The 17,889-nt window shown below is 35.8% G+C and overlaps 1 protein-coding gene across 1 annotated transcript in view; it reads left to right on the top strand.

Moving 5' to 3' along the window:
- LOC101742292 (receptor-type guanylate cyclase gcy-1) overlaps positions 1-17,889 on the top strand; it is an 89,970-nt gene that overhangs the window by 57,048 nt on the left and 15,033 nt on the right. The window contains exons 5-8 of the mRNA XM_012697947.4: positions 3,288-3,377; positions 11,030-11,059; positions 12,069-12,182; positions 12,698-12,907. Of these exons, the coding sequence (XP_012553401.2) occupies positions 3,288-3,377; positions 11,030-11,059; positions 12,069-12,182; positions 12,698-12,907 (444 nt within the window). The remainder of the gene's footprint in view (positions 1-3,287; positions 3,378-11,029; positions 11,060-12,068; positions 12,183-12,697; positions 12,908-17,889) is intronic.

Genomic DNA, 17,889 nt, shown 5'->3' with positions numbered 1-17,889 from the left:
GTCTATGGGCTCTAGTAACCACTTAACACCAGGTGGGCTGTGAGCTCGTCCACATACATAAGCAATAAAAAAAAAATTGTTACTACTTAACATTAGGTGGCCTATCCGTGTACAGTGCTGGCGTTTTAAAAATATATTTTCTCAGTCAACGAACGAAGTCTCAATTGTGACATATGTTGCTACTCGTACTGCTACCGTTGGTATTCTGCTGTGAATAAGCCGCGTGCTCATTTGTATAAGTACCTGCTGTCAATATGGCAGTGAGCTTGTATAAATTGGACATTGCAAACTTCACAGTTCCTCCGAAGCAAGTTTTTACTCTAATAAAGAAATATATAACAAGACAAGTGACAGAGAGACAATAGTTAAATATAGGTCAACAACTCTCAACTTAGAAGTTACTCAACGAATCTCAACTGTTCCTTGGCTATTTCAACAAAACTATGTAAAGTCTATGTAACACAAATAGAAGGCGTTCATTAATTTCGATGTTCTATTTCTTCTATTGTTCTATTCTACATATTATCAACCGTATCTTCTATGTATATTTTTCAGGAAAAAAAATTTGCTTTCGATATTGACGTCTGACTGTTTTACATCGCACAATCTGTATTGTTTGGTGGTTGATTTTTAATATGTTCTTACTACTAAAACTTGTTTTACGGTTTATATTATTTCAATAGTTTTAGCGAAATGATCAGATTAACAGAAGAACCACGGTCGTCCTGGCCATTAGAATTTTGGTTCTGCGTTCTTTTTTGTATATTTTATCTTATTATATCTAACGAGCAATTCTTGTATATAATCTGAATCTCAGAAACGGCTCCAACTCGATTTCGGGGGCGATAACTCGATCTAGCTACGATTTATTTTCAGAAAATGTTGTTTTAATCGTGTTTTCAATAATCACCTTTATCGATAATTTTGACTTTTTCTTTTAATAACCAGTTCATATTTTATTATTATTCTGTCGGTAAGATCGAAAAACCTTATTCATATTTTATCATTTTATCAATATGTAATTCGTATTTAAATATAATATCTAAAAGAGACAATTTAACAAAAAAAAAAAAATCCGAGCAAGGCTCGGTCATCCAGGAACTTCTTTCTAAACAATAAAATATCTTAACGCGCATCAGTTTATATTTGGTGGACACAATTAAAAACAGCTGACGCGCGAGGTCAATGGTCTCGACTGAGCCGGAGGGATTACGCCATTTGCCTGTACATTACGGGTCCAAAAAACACTTCTTATGATACCATTAAATGAAGTGGCGTATTCTGTTTCCTTTGAAGTTACTTTAAAATCATCGTTTCGATCAAAACCCTGGTACAATTATAATAAATTAAAATAAATAATATTTAAAAAAAAAACTACGTTTTTATAGAAAATCCAACTAAAAAATAGAAATAGTGGGGTACTTTTCAGGATATTATCAAAATAACCCTTCTACTCTTATCTATTCATAAAATATTTATAACTATTGAAACCATGCACCCTACGCTTTTTTTACAATAAAATAATTTTTTCTTACACAATATTTTTTTTCAATTTTTCTAAATTTTCATCTGAATCAGTCGGTAACTTATCCAAGAAATAGGTGATCGGCGCGCCTGGTAGTTTCTCTTCTTGGTCTTGACGCAGACCCTCCGGGTCTCAAGAAAATAAAAAATCGCTAATTCTGATTATTCTAGTAAGAATAACGGATCAAACTGTTTGAAATATTGAATTGTCATCGGTCCTTAATAAGTATGCCAAATTTCGAGTTAATCCGACGTTTTGAAGGGGTTCAAAATCATGTTCAAAGATTCCGTTACATACTAACATACGTATGAAGCTAATGAAAGTGTTTAAAAAATCGTAAGACTTTTTGTTCGTGCGTTTGTCATGTTGATATTCACAACGGCTTATTTAGTTTGAACGTGGCTCTCAGTACTCTACAGGGTGTAGGATATTGTTTCCGAAGCTGAAAGTGTAATTAACTGCGACCCCTAATTTACAACGAAAACATTTGTTAACTAATTTAAGCATAAATTATTATCACACACCGATATCCTATGTCAACTCGAAATATTATTTAGTAATTTTAGATTTAAATTGGTGCATTAATAAAATACTAGAGGTCCCACACTAGTCGAAATTCGACTATAATTAATTGGAATTGTAAGTTTGTACACTATTAAGATTGTATTTTACACTTCTATAATCACAAATTTCGCCAAGACTACACTATAAAAAATATTAACAAAGGCAAACAATATTTAATCTATTGTCAATTTGACAACAGACATCAAGAACAAAAATTTGACAATAAATAGTATGCATGCGTGTGTGCGTCAAATACATGGTATGTAGTGTGTGTAATGTTTTCTTTATCGATTTAATGTATCTATTATGCATTATTTAAAAAAAAATTAGCATTGTGCACTTCTTCTCTATATTCTCTATAAGTGTGGAAAATTTCATACTCCTCCGTCCGCGCAATTTTCGTAAAAAGGGATACAAAATTTTTGCTTCACGTATTAATATATAGATGATTTTCGATATTTTTAGAAATAAGCCTTCGCTCTAAAAGTTTTGGGGACTTCGTCAACACATGCTGTATAAAGAGACCTAACGTTTTGTTAATTCAAATCGATTTTGTTTTTCAAAGGCCCCAGGGTTATACTTATATACGGTATCTACATATATGTGTTGCAGAAATAATTTACATTGGCCAATAAGGCTCTAAGATTCCTTTTCCGGCTAAGCGAATATTGTTTTATAATTATATTGTTTTTTAACGGCCGTCTGGTGTAGTGGTAAGTGCCATGGTCACTACACAAGGGGTCGCGGGTTCGAATCCTGCCAAGGGAAGATATTTGTATGATAAATATAAGTGTCTTTTCCAGGGTTATGGATGTATATTAAATATATGTATGTGTATAATAAAAATCTTACATTTATTTCCGTTATCTGGTACCTGTAACACAAGTTCTTTACGAACTTATCACGGGACCAGTTAACGTGGCGTGATTGTAAGTAAATATTTATATTATATGTTTATTTATATAAATTCGTTGAACAATGACGTCATTCTTTACCTTTTATCTTTATCCTTTAACTTCGTTGTCTTTTATCAACAGATTTTTCTTTTTGTTTTGCCTTGATCTTCTCTATTTGCGGTTAGCTTTTATGAGACTGTAAAAATATCAGCGAACACGCAAAATCGGGCACAAGAACGTAATAAATAAACTTAACAAATGGGGATATTTATGGTGGTAAAGTGACATTATTTTTTTTGCAGAATACACCTTCGGGAAATTTTCTCCGTAACGGACGCGGGGCTCGAACGTTTCGGCACATTGGTGCCTGATTATTACAGATTCAATTTGTAGTGAGTATTATTTATTTAATGAATATTTATTTTCCCTCATCAAAAAATGCAAGTTTTAACGTGTTTGTCATGATTACGTACAGCTTTTTTGTATCAAATAACACACAATGCGACATCGTGCAAGTACATAATATGAATTTCATTACAGCATTGGTGTTGTGATTAGTGAATATTATAATTTTGGATTAAATTTTATACTGAATTGATCGCATTCTCCAGGCGGCTGTTTATTAATTGATCTACCAAAGTCTACAGTAATTACGGAGTCACTACTATACTATATTACTCCCATTATATTATATTTATACTATATTACTGCCATTATACTATATTACCTCTAATATGACTAACATTATATAGTTGTGGAGACATTGATCACATTCTTGAATTTCTCTTCTCAATCTTGATCTATTCCAATCTCGACAGGAGATTGTAGACTGTAGGGTAAACTATAATGGGCAGTGTCATTTGCAAGTATTTGCAAGAAACATACTCATTAGTACTGATTTTACATTAGGGATTTCCAGGCCGTTGATGTTTATGCTCCAAAAAAATAATACTGAACGTATTTTATCTACATATTTGATTTTATCTGTGGTGCGACACGGTTTTGTCAATTCAATAAAAGAGTAGGGTCTCGATTCGCTTGAATTTTTTATTTATGATAGCTTAGAGCTTTTCTCTAGGTGAACCGATTTTGATTTTTAATTTTTCTATTTGTAACTGTTGTTTCCCATGTGGTTCCATATTTTTAAAAAAGTTGTATGAGATGGTGAAAGAGCACCGTAATATTTCGAAGTGTTCCCATTCTAAATTAGCGATGTTCTGATGAAGATCCTTGGTGTTATACAAACGGAGCTCTTTGATAAACGGCAGAAAATCTGCCGAGATTGCTGCAAATACGACATGCATATTGTATTCTTGAAATATTTTAATAAATTTTTTGTTTGTTTATTAAAGTGGATTGTTTATTGTTATTTTTTCTTTATTTAAATATATTCTGCGGGTCACACAAGTATGGAACGTGGGCCGCATTCAGCCGTGGTTTGGATCGTCCTAATATACGTCTGTGTGGGATTAATTCCGAGCAATGCGGCATTATCGCCGCCTGTGGCGCATTATATGTATTTTGTGCAAACAAAGTGTGGCTTGTGGCTCACTTGCTGACCTTCAGCTTACAATACGTTTTAATGTGTGTGGAGATTTGCAAAATTTATGGTATTGTACTTTTTTTTAACAGTTGAAGTCGAAGTTTGAGTCATCGTGGCTTAAAGGATAAGCCGACCGGTGCAATCGTATCTAGCTAGCGATGCATCGGTGTTCGAATCCCGCAGGCGGGTACCAATTTTTCTAATGAAATACGTACTTAACAAATGTTCAGTTCCACTGTGAAGGAATAAAATCGTGTAATAAAAATCAAACCTGCAAAATTATGATTTGCGTAATTGCTGTTGGTAGGACATCTTGAGTCTGCACGGGTAGGTACCATCACCCTGCCTATTTTCCACCGTGAAGCGTGAAGCGTGAATGCGCTTCGGTTTGAAGGGTGGGGCGGCCGTTGTAACTATACTGGGACCTTAGAACTCATATCTTAAGGTGGGTAGCGGCATTTGCGTTGTAGATGTTATCCTGAGAAAAGGTAATAGTTTGGATTATTAGATCATAAAGACCTTATGGACTGATTAAAATTTACTCTAACAGGTCCTATTGGTATTTTAAAAGGCGATGTTTACAGTATGCATTATAATGTAACAAATGTTTACGTCATAACATTGATTAATGGTATGATGTGATAGGCATTGCACTCCAGATTATTTCATTCGCCAAGCAATCATGTATTTCGGTTTGTATCGGTTAGTAGTTATTTATTCAGTGATCAATATGCGTAAAAATCTTCAGGCGTGATCGAGTGTGTTTATTTACGGCTAAAACAGGCGCCCGATTTATCGCGACACGGCCAATGTCGAAAATAATCTCGACATTAAGGCGGACTTCACACAAACTACAAAATTTTATTGTTATAAGAAATATCGCTACAGCAATTTGATTAATAGCATTTATTAAGGTTTATGGTACACACGGTCTTATCTGCGGTCATTTCGGGAGTCTATATGCTACTATATAAATCTGTGAATGTTATCGCCGTAGACTTAAGGTCGATTTTACTATGACGATGAAAGCCATCTCAAGGTAACGGATTTGGTAGGCAATACACGATTTCTTCGTTAAAATAGACAAAAGATCATGTTTGTTCCGATTGGTTGCGAAAAATATAGTTTCCTTATTATATTTTTGCTTAGACGGGTGAATGAGCTCACGGACCACCTGGTGTTATTCAGTCATCGGAGCTTAAATTCTGTCTTAATTGTAGTATAGTAATTACGTTGATTTGTGTAAAGATTCTTGACAAGTTTGGTTTTTAATTACTCAATGTAATTCCTTTATCGTACAAGTAATTTGTGACCGTGAGTTAAGTTTACAATTTGAAAAATTAGTACCGGCTGACAGGATTTTGAACACCTATAGTAGAATTATTTTGTCCGTGCAGTTTGGGTCATAAAAAATCGGAGCGGTGAAGCGAGTATTTCGCTCTCTCTTCCACTCACGAGCCTTATGGACGGGCATAGTGATGCGTATTATTGTTGTCGATAAGCGTTATCGATAGTGTATTTAGTTTTGTCATTTTGTGGGTTAGTGATAAAAATGAAAGAAAAAATCACTAATCGAACACTTACACAACATATCACCGCAGCAAGTTAACGAGAACGGCAGAAATTAATAGTTTGTAACTTTTCGGGATCTATTCTTATTTCAGTGAAAATTTTTAACACATTGTTAATAACAACATGTGCAAATATTATTTTGAATAAACTCTGACGTTTTGATACAAAACAAAGGAGTAGCCATTTTGTCACTAAAGAAATTAAGAGAACGAATGCATAAAAACACATTTCTCTTCCACAAAATGTACTACAATTTGCAGGTAAGTACAAATGACATACATATTATAATAACATAACAATGTCTCACCACCCTTCGTATACCACCCCGCCTCCGTGTACCTGCCTTCGATGACTCATTTGTTTTTATCGATAATGGCGTTGCGCCCGCGCAACATGCTCACCGCCCTAGCCGGCCTATGTTTTATGACCCAAACTGCACGGACAAAATAATTCTACTATAGTCATATCACTCGATACGAATACACCGGGAGTCTTATCCTTTATTTATAAAACACATAATAATAATAATAAAAGCATTTATTGCCTTTCACACATATTTAGATTATTACAGGTAGATAAAAAAAAAAAAGAACAACAAAGTGAAAATTGAAGGTTGCTCAGCTAATGCTAATGCTAATATCTTAAGCTCTTGTCATTCTAGCCAAATTTCGTGGGCAATTTTATACACCATCGAAGGCTTCATCAATATGGGTCAAGTAATTTTTATTCCAGCACAAGCGATTCGAGAACTGTCATACGTTTTTTAAAATAAGCCTAGTTATCAATATCTATATATGTATTACGATACGTATACGAGAAGCAAAAACATTGTACCCCTTTTAACGAAAAATGCGCCGTCGGAGAAGTATGAAATTTCCCACACGTATAGAGAATATAGAAAAGGGGTGCAGAATGCTACTATTTTTTAAATTATGCATAAAAAATACATTAAATCAATAAAAAAAAACATTACACTACCATTGACGCACACACGCATTTAAACTCTTTTGTTTATCGTTAAAGTCTGTTATCATATTAAGAATAGATTATATTGCTTGTCTTTAATATTGTTTGTCTATAGTGTAGCTTTGGCCAAATCTGTTATTAAAGAAGTACCTATAGGTTTTGACAATAGAACCATAATATTATATTAGTTGTCATACTTATAATTTTAATTAATTATGGTCGAATTTCGACTACCGGGGGACCACTAGTATACTTTAAATTGCTGATAATATTTAACTTATATTTTTGTATGTAAGGGGTGTTTGTGCTGTTTGCGACAGTGTGCCCTAAGCCTTACAGTTTCTTAGAATTTATTGACGTCAATACGTCAATGATATGCAGAAGCGGCTCATGTCGTTTATAAGGCTGTTTAGCGATATTTGACCGGGGTTAACTGCCCGGAATTTCGGTAGAGGAATGTATAATTGGGTCACGAATTGTTGACTTTTTTTTATTGCTTAGATGGGTGGACGAGTTCACAGCCCACCTGGTGTTAAGTGGTTACTGGAGCCCATAGACATCTACAATGTAAATGCGCCAACCACCAATCTTGAGACAAAAGTTCTAAGGTCTCAGGTATAGTTACAACGGCTGCCCCACCCTTCAAACCGAAACGCATTACTGCTTCACGGCAGAAATAAGCAGGGTGGTGGTACCTACCCACGCGGACTCTCAAGAGGTCCTACCATCAGTAATGAGTTGAGATGAGTGACTTATTATATTACTAATATATATATCGCTAATTTTAAACCTTTTATGTTTGTTTTGATGGTTTTATTACGCATTTTTATTGAGGTTCACAAATGAAGGCAGGTATCTATTTAGAAAAAATAAATTTAACAAAATGTCAAGTTTTAACTGTTAACTTGAATTCTAGTTTAATAAATAAGTGCTCTTTATAATAAAACTCTGTTTTATTTAGAGACTTTTGATCAAAGTATTTTAGATTAATAATATTTCATGTATAATTTCAAGCCGCGAAGCAGAAAACCGCAATGAAATATTAAGTAACTACCTACTTAAACCCATAACAAATTCAATCTTGTTAGGCTTTTTGTTACTTATTTCAAGGATTCTATAAGTTCGTCGAGTGGGTAAGCCGCAGAAAACCCTCATCTCTCGTAGTGAAGTACCACGAACAAAAATCTTTTTAAGTTATTGTTCCGCTTATATTGAACGTTTTATGCCGAGATTCATAGCTATACACTTGTTTCTTGGATAGAGAGAGGACTATAATAATTTTTAGTATTTAGCGTGTTTTTTTTTGGCTTTTTTCCCCTGCCTAAGCGTTGGTAGCCTAAGGGGCTATTCCAACATCGCGCGGATTGGGGGCTTTTGTAGGCAGACGAGCATACGGCCCAATTTATGGTGAGTGGTTACCGTCGTTCATGGCTGTCAGTAATGGCAGGAGCAGAGCCAAGCCGCTGCCTACCGTAAAATACTCTTCACAAGCCTCGTTTGAAGAATGACATGTCGTAGCGCTCGAGAGAAACCGTAGAGGGGGTTTCATTCCAAAACCGAAAGGTACGTGGAAGAAAAGATCTCTGGAAACGCATTGCGGATTAATGTGGATGAACGCAGTAGTTTTACTTGGTATGGATTAACTCTGCTTCGGTGGCGGTGCGATGGTAAAAATGAGAAGACGGGATTACCTCAAACAATTACTCAGAGCACTCCTCATGCTACATACGGCACAAAACACAGAGAGAACCGAATCCCTTCTGTAGATAGGTTCTAAGTGATCCGCGGGAATGGGTTATTGATCATCCGTCACTAATGGTGGTAGGGTGTATTCATGGGTAGGTACCACTTTCCTCCCATATCTGCCGCAAATAAATGCAATCGTATATATGTGTCACGAAAGTCCCATCAAACTGGAAGACACGAATGCTACCCTACAGAAATGAACAAGATACTGGACATACATCACAAATTATTCACCAATGCAAAAAGTATTGATACTTTTAGTTTTTTTGTAAATGCGCCATCCACCTCGAGATATAAGTTCTATGGTCTCAGTATAGTTACAACGGCTGCCCCGCCCTTCAAATCGAAACGCATTACTGCTTCACGGCAGAAATAGGCAGGGTGGTGGTACCTACCAGTGCGGACTCTTAAGAGGTTCTACCACCACCACCAAATTCGAAATGAAAATAAATAAGTTATTATTCGCGAATCATAGACATAATTAAAGTCACTTTTATGTTTTAATCTCGAGTTTTTTTTATCGTCGCTACGTTATTTACAATGTTTGGAATACTTTATTGTTTTCGTGGTTTTACGAGCGACTGATCAAAATAAATTACTTCACTTTGAATGTCATTGAACATTAATATTTTGTTTAGAATAGGGTTCATGTGGCAATAACAGATCAGTCTGAGTATAATAATAAGGGTCCATAAGATGACAAGCCCTTGAAACAGAAGGTCATGGTCTCAATTATATTAATAATAAGGGATAAGGGTTTTGCTAAGCTTCAATGTCTTCAATACGTAGTTTTGTAGCAAGTTAGTATCGTCATTTATTAATAGGCAGCTTTACTACTGGAGAACGAGCTTACAGGAAGATCACTTCTTATTACCGGCACTATTTCTTTTTGCACAGGCTGTATAGACTAACTCACGGTGTTAATTGGTCATCGAAGATATAACAAAGCAAATCTCAACTTGACATTTGAGTTATTAGGACACTGCAATAGTTTTAATTTAATAATTGAAATACTCTTATAATCAGAATGATGAATCATTGAATAAAATTACTTGGCTAATTTTGTAGGTTAATTTTTTAGACAATTTTGCAATGAAATAAATTTTATGTTGTATAAAAATGTAATAGAGACTTAGTCTAAGCATCACAAGAAAGATAATAATTGAAAAACTGAAGTTCATTTTCAAAATGTTGAATTATATTGAAGTACTTTTTGTATCTTTGCAAGAAATAAAATAATTGACATAAATAACTACGTGCTTTGTTTGTTTACTATTGTCCCACTATAGTCATTACTACAGCGGTAAAACGGGAAGGGGAAATCGAGTCGCAATTTTTTTTTATAAAAAAAAAATTATAGCCCATTTATTTATACTCACGGAGGCTTTCGGCCGATGGCGCTTGCCATAAATTACCAAAAAAAATGTAGTGATTACAGTTTCCACATATTTATGATTTGATGAAGAAACTTGTATGCTTTTGATAAAACCCGTACCATTAGTTTACATAATGGGATACAAATGGGATGATCTTCAAGCGTGCGGGTGAAATTGCTCGTTAGACCGACGGTCCGAATGTTGTTACTCGGAACTTGTATATATGTAAGCTTATCTTGACAATGTCGTGAGCGAGATTCAGGCATCGGTTAAGTATCTTGTGTAGAGAGAAGATGCACGCATGTGATTAAGGGATGTACGGAAATTTAAGTACAAGGTAGAGGGGGAAGAGGTCGACCGAAGAAGACATGGATGGAGTGTGTGAATGACGATATGAGTGAGAGAGGAGTGAGTGTTGAGATAACTGCTGATGGAAGAGAATGGAATAGAAAGTTCGCTGTGCCGATCCCACCCAGTGGGATAAGGTGGACAAAAAGAAGAAGTTAAGTATCTTGTGTTTTTGATGGCTACCCGCCACAAAATGCTTAATACAAGAAGTTGACTTGAATGTAGCATTGTCGTGAGGCTTAGGGGAGGCCCACGTCAGTATGTCCAGCAGAAAGCGTCGGGGGGCTAAAAGATAGATAGTTAAAAAAAATAGCAAGTGGAAAAGTTTCAAAAACAAACCTTCAAATTTCGATATCTAACTAAGATAGCGCCCGTACGAGTTTAAACGATGCTTGATCCAGATACACGTGTGTTTCGGTAACGGAAACGAATTCAGTTTAACACAACAGCGAGTCATGTGTAATTAATAGTGATATGTATATTTTACATGCAGTCACCTGCGGGAGGATATAATGAATATTAAGTAAGTACAAATTAATTTTGTATGCGTAAAGCTAAATCTGTGAAAGCCTTACGAATATATATTAAATAATTCATATTGTTATTATAAATTCTGATTCCGGCCCTGTTGTGTGGAATAAATTGAGACACGTTTTACAGGAAACGACATGTCGTGTAGGTACATTGTGATTTTGATGCGCGAAAGAAATTAATTAATTTTATGTATTAATATCTTTATTAAATGTAGTTATTTTATTTGCTTATATGGGTGAACTAGCTCAGAGCCTAGCTGGTTACATCTGATTGGAACGCATAGCCACTTCACGCAGAAATAGGTAATAGGCAATAGGAAATAGGTCGTAGTAGAGTGGTAGCATTTACGTTGATAATGTCTATGGGCTCCGGTAGCCACTTAACACCAGGTGGGCCGTGTTCTCGTTTATCCATGTAAGCAATAAAAAAACTTAGGAACGTATTAGTTGCATTTATTTTGTTGAGAGTATGAACGCATTTGAAGAAGCCGTATAAGATAACGGACTTTGGAATCTGTATTTTTTTGTGTGCTTATTGCGAGTTTTTAACTTTCTCGATAGCGTAAAAGTAAACTCAAATTTGTATGGAGTTGGAACGTTCGCCTACGTATGCCGCTAGGGGCGCTGTTACAACTGCATACAGATGTGTTCATACTTTCAATATTTTCATAAAACATATCAATGTGAAAATTTAAGATATTTTTGCATACCCTCAAAATTGAGGGTAAGCTGAATCGACCAATAAAAGTATCAAAAGATGTAGGTGATGGGGTGGTGCCTTAATAAATCAGTGCCAAAACATGTCAGTTTTAGGTGCCGTTTCTCATTGTTCATTTTCCGCCAACAAAAAGTGCCACAAAAAACTCCGTTCCCAAAACATATAGTAGTGCAACAGATAAACTTTAAAATCTGTTTCTTAATTCAGTTTTCCAAACCGATTCCTGACGATTCTGTCTGTGGAAGATTCGTCATCAATAATAACTGATGGTTTTCTTTCAGGAATTTAAACAAAAGCGAGACATACAAAAGGATTATCGTGTATTCGAATGTTAACAAGGTTTTGTTAAAGCAAGTGAACAGGGCAGTCAAATCTGTGATCTCTTCAATATGGCGGTGAGTTTCGTAGATGTCTATGAAGCTATAAACTAATCCCGGGTGCGGCAGTCGGCAGTATAGATGTCGGTAAACTTAAAATTCTTCTTTAAGGAGGTAGGGCGCAATTGTAGGCCCGCATGGGTAGGTACCAAAGCTCTGTTTGTTTCTGCCGTCCGTATTTACTGTAGAAACTTTCGAGGTAAATACTCTATTAGTATGGGATTATGTTGACGTTAAGTGTGTCATCAACTTAGAGGCCTTGTTTTTCGAAACTTCGTGCGTTCAGAAGTTTTGGAAATAATTGTTTTAGGGATCATAACTAATGCAATCGTAGCTGCGTAGGTCCCGCTTTGTCATAAGCGATTCGCTTTCTTTTCCGGACTACATCTCACCTTCAGACTAATAAAATTTCACGTAGCCATCAGGGATGTCACGTGGCTTTAGTATGGTTTCACACCGGATCCCAGGACGCTAACACAAATTATCGATTACCGTCGCGGCCAGCCCACATTATACATCTGTGTGTATTCCAGACAATTATCCGCGTGCGAAGAGCTTTTGAAAGCTGCAGAACAGTTGTCTTTAGCTTCGACCGAAGTCATACGCAGTTCAAGCTCCGAAAGCGACACGTCTCCGATTGAATTTCAACTGAACAGCTTCGAGTTATTAGAATCGACTAAACAGTACTTGGAACTGGAGAAGATGGTGGAAGAAGTCAAAATTATGGACGAAATAATAGCTATGTGAGTACATAGAGTATTCGATCTCTTATTAGTGTATCATTTAGGTCTGGTTTGTCTAATACAGATTTAATACGGTCGAATTCGTGATAAAAGAAATTCGACATTCAGTGTGTTTGTTTTCATGTATTATATTAATATGTATTATAATATTTTCTTCGGTAATCAAGATTAGACATACGGTAAGCGAATCGCTTTGACGCATTAGTGATTTTGTTGTTGTATGATACATATATAAATATGTACTTTTGGTTGTGTGAATATATCTGATTTCGTGCCAACCGAGCGTAATTTGGAAGTGTTGGTTCTTTTTTTAATTCGAAGAAAACGGTGGCTGAAGGGCATCGAATTCTCCAAAAAGTTTAAGGCGACGCTGCTCTGAACTAATTAAACATTACTTATTTATGCATTACTTATGCTAAAAAAAGAAAACCATCACCTAGATTTAGTTGCACTGTTAGTACCTAACAATTTATTTATTTATTTATTGTTTTTCATGTTAACATGTACCTAAATCTTTTCTATTCTCATAGTAATTATAGATTTCTATTCTATTATATTTTAATTTTTTTTTTATTGCTTCGATGGGTCGACCAGGTCACAGCCCACCTGGTGTTAAGTGGTTACTGGAGCCTATAGACATCTACAATGCGTCACCCACCTTGAGATATAAATTCTAAGATATTAGTATAGTTACAACGGCTGCCCCACCCTTCAAACCGAAACGCATTACTGCTTCACGGCAGAAATAGGCAGGGCGGTGAAACCTACCCGTGCGGACACACAAGAGGTCTACCACCAGTAAAAATGTCAAGTACATTCATTTAATTAGAGGAAATTCTAGAGTAAGTAGATTCACGACCTAAAATAGTAACTTTATGGACGAGGTGTTTCTGTAAGCAATTAGTTTGTTTTTCACATTGTAAAGCTCTAAAGCTATATTTGTTTGTCTTTAACGCGAACACAGCAATTTTATCATAAGCTTTCCTAATAGATGGCGAAAAGCATATTAAGTTCGTTCAGAAGTTAATTAAACGCGAATTATCCTCTTTGTTTTCAATTATATATTACGCAGATTAATTTTCCTTTAACCCAAACTGATCCCTTCCAAGGATCATTAGACCCTCCTCCGTTCATCGACATTCATTGTTAGCTTTAAGAAACATTTGAAACATTCGATATCTGCCAAACTTCACTATTATGAAGATCTGAGTTAATTAACTCAGTTTTGTGCCAAGGGTATAATTTTGGGATCGTTGTACATACTAGGTAACATAGACGATATTTTGTGCATGTAAGGATCTTCTACTGTCTATCCACATTGGGTGTGTCAAACAATTTAGAAACGAACTCTATTTAATTTACGGTATAATATATTTCTGAGAGACGGTAAAATACCTTATTGGGTCAGGAGAAAATCGCTGGACCTCCGAGTGCGCGTTGGGGACGGTGAAGGTAGGTGAGCATATCGCCCATGGTAAGCAGTCACAGGGTCAGCAGGTCAAGGGCACAATGAAGCCGCTGTCTAAAACCTTGTTTTGATTGTTTTTGCAATAATGGAATGTTGTTTAGTTTAGAATTAAAAGCACGCAGGGTGAGCGCGGGCGGGCATAAAGGGGCGGGTTGTGGATAGAGTCCAAATACAGAGCAAGGATTCAGTCGTCATGTACGCGTCGACTTAGTTATGTAGATTGCTAGAAAAAATATAGATGAGAGCGGTATTATGGACGAATGCCCACTGAGATTCTCGCCTCTTCTCAGTGGGTCGCGTTTCCGATCCGGTGGTAGATTCTGCGGAGCACGGTTCTTGCTAGAGTTCGTGTTAGCAATAACGCCAGGTTTGAACCCCGTGAGCTCACCTACACGCTATGGTAACGCTGACATAGCCTTGAGAGGCTCTCAAGGCTATGTAGGAAAGCTCAAGCTTAGGTAGGAAAAAACAGAGTCATCGGAAACTTACTACGAGTAGGTATATGTTGTTTTATTACTCTCATTTCCAATAAGACAGAAATCAGAAATTGTTATCGAAGCCTACGGAAATTCCCGTTAATTGTCAAACAGAAACGGAAGACCGGGGCAGAAATAGGCAGGTGGGGGTAATTATCCTTACGGGCTTACAAAACGAACTGCCACAACAAAGTCTTCATGTAAAAGTACAAAACTTATTTTGGACGTAATTTTAAATACCGTGAATATCTGCTTTAATACGACATTAAATGTAATAATACAATGTTATCTTATACCTTTAACAAGCAATTCTTGTATATTAATATATATGTATATAATCTGAATCTCGGAAATGGCTCCAACGATTTTCATAAAATTTAGTATACAGGGGATTTCGGGGGCGATAAATCGATCTAGCTACGATTTATTTTCAGAAAATGTTGTTTTATTTGTGTTTTCAATAATCAACTCTTCCCGACATCTATTGGCGAATAATAATACTATTTTTCTTAATTGAGGGCAACTATCCGCTTTAAAGACACGACAAGATGGCGTTATCAAAAAAAAAAAAACGAGCAAAGCTCAGTCATCATCTAGTGATACTATAATAAGCAATAGGAAGGAAAAGAATTTGGAAATAATTTTATGAAGTACAAATCCGAAACCGTGAAATAAAGGAAATAGCGTTGAAAACGAGCGGGGCAACCAGCCGTGCGAGCATTCGCCACATGTGATCAGGAATTCTGCGGGGGAAAGGCTCAATATCACCCATCCCTGTCGCAATTACATCTACATCGTGATCTCATCTTAGCTGGCACGCATTCCTTCTTTTCATTAGGACTAAATATAGCGGTGGATTTACAATAGGGGCAATCGGGGCAAGTGCCCAATGCGGCAAATTTTTTAGGGCGGCAAAATTTTGAAATTGAAAAACATTTATAATTGTTAGAAAAAAAAAAAACAAATATTGATTTATGTTTCTGGAATATATAATACACTAGCGTCCCGCCCTCGCTTCGCTTCAGAAACTGTAATTTATTATTGATTTCTCCAATACTTAATGGATGTTATTATACATAATATAAACCTTCCTCTTCAATCACTTTATCTAATTAAAAAAAACCGCATCAAAATCCGTTGCGTAGTTTTAAAGATTTAAGCATACATAGGGACAGACAGATATAGGGATAGAGAAAGCGACTTTGTTTTATACTATGTAGTGATAATAAAGTTTCTGCAATAAATTAGTTATTTTAATTTTGAAAAATAAAATATATAAACTATAAGCTTAAGTAAATTTCCAGTATTGGGGCGGTTTTTTTTCGGGTGCCCAGGAGCGGCATTAAGTTTAAATCCGGCTCTGACTAAATAGTACTAACGATTTGAGAGCCAACGGCGCCGTATTCAAATTGTATACTTATAGTCTTGAAACAATGTGTCGTCATAGATAAAACACAGTTCATTACCTTTTTCTCCTCTGTCTGTCTTTTAGGAGTTCTCTTTGCAGTTTTTACGGGGAAATAAAATAATTAAACACGAAACAAAAGAGAAAATGTAATACGTACAATAAACTTCAACCTTAGGTGCCAGGGTTTATGGTCAAATATCGGACAAATGGGCGAACATTACTTTTAAAAGCGCTCTTACCATTTGTGCCATGAACCGGTCATGCGTTTCGGTATGAAGAGTGCTATTGACACTAAGATCGGGCAATAAAAAGTGCATTTACACGTGTCAATCGGCCGGAGTCAAGTTAATTTAATTCTTAAGCTATTGTGTTAAGCTTTTGATTGCTTTAATTAGTAAAGGAGTATGCGACATTTTCGATGGTAAAAAATGCCCATCGACATGAGTAGAGCTACGGTACTGTCCTGAATTCACTCTTTATAAAACAAATGTTTTAATGCTCATAAAATAGCGGGGAAAGAATATAATTACTGAGTTTTAATATTCATTTGCTTATCTCACAAAAGCTTATAAAATAATTGGAAACCTGTTAATAAATTTATTTCCTTACTAGCACAATATAACAATTATTTGCGGTAGGCAGCGGCTTGGCTCTGCCCCTGGCATTGCTGAAGTCCATGGGTGACGGTAACCACTCACCATCAGGTGGGCCGTATGCTCGTCTGCCTACAAGGGCAATATTTTTTTTCTGAAAACGGGGTTTCCTACCGATACTAATACTAAAAACTATATAGTGCCTACTGTTTCTATTAAATATAAAATTATTCTATTAAATATAATTATATAAAAAAATATAAAGGTATGGTTCATTAAAACAAACATATTAATAGTCTTCATAAGTCGGCAAAAAATTTACTAAAAAATAGAAGATAAATAAGTTTTTGTTGCTGTCCATACCTTTTTATCGCACTTTGACAGATCAAGGTCATTGAAGTGCACGTTTTTATATGAAACGCACTATAGTAACAAATTTGTTTTACACACTACATCAGTATTTTGATTGTAATTTTATTTGTTTTTGTGTGATTAATTTATCAATTATTGTTGTCTCTAATGCAGTTGCTAGTCAAAAGTTATAATCACTACATACGAGGGCGGCACTGAAAATTTCGGGAATTAACGAAGTGACACAACATTACTATTTAAAAATGTATTTATTGCTTTTCGAAGTGTTCTCCGCGAAATTTGACACATTTTTCCATGCGATGGAACCAATCATTGAAGCAACCATTCCATTCGGAAGTTGGGGTCTCCAAAATGGCCGTTTTGTAGGCACAGCGTGTCCACAGCTTCTTCAGGTGATGAAAATCTCTGTCCACGCAATTTATTCTTTATTTTAGGGAAAGTATAGAAATCATTAGGGCTTAGGTCGGGGCTGTACGGCGGATGGTCTAATAATTCTATGTTTTCTTGCTCTAAAAACTCTTTTGTTCTGTGCGCGGTGTGAGAACTCGCATTGTCGTGATGAAGGATGATGCGGCGGTTGCAGTTCTCTTTACGGAGTTCAGAAACGACCTGTGGCAAACAAATGCTAGCATACCATTCTGCATTAACCGTTCTTTGTCCCTCAA

Source organism: Bombyx mori, chromosome 8 (genome assembly GCF_030269925.1).
Source record: "Bombyx mori chromosome 8, ASM3026992v2".
NCBI classification, from domain to species: Eukaryota; Metazoa; Arthropoda; class Insecta; order Lepidoptera; family Bombycidae; genus Bombyx; species Bombyx mori.
Note: the sequence above shows the minus strand (reverse complement) of the source record. Positions and strands in the feature narration are given on the sequence as shown.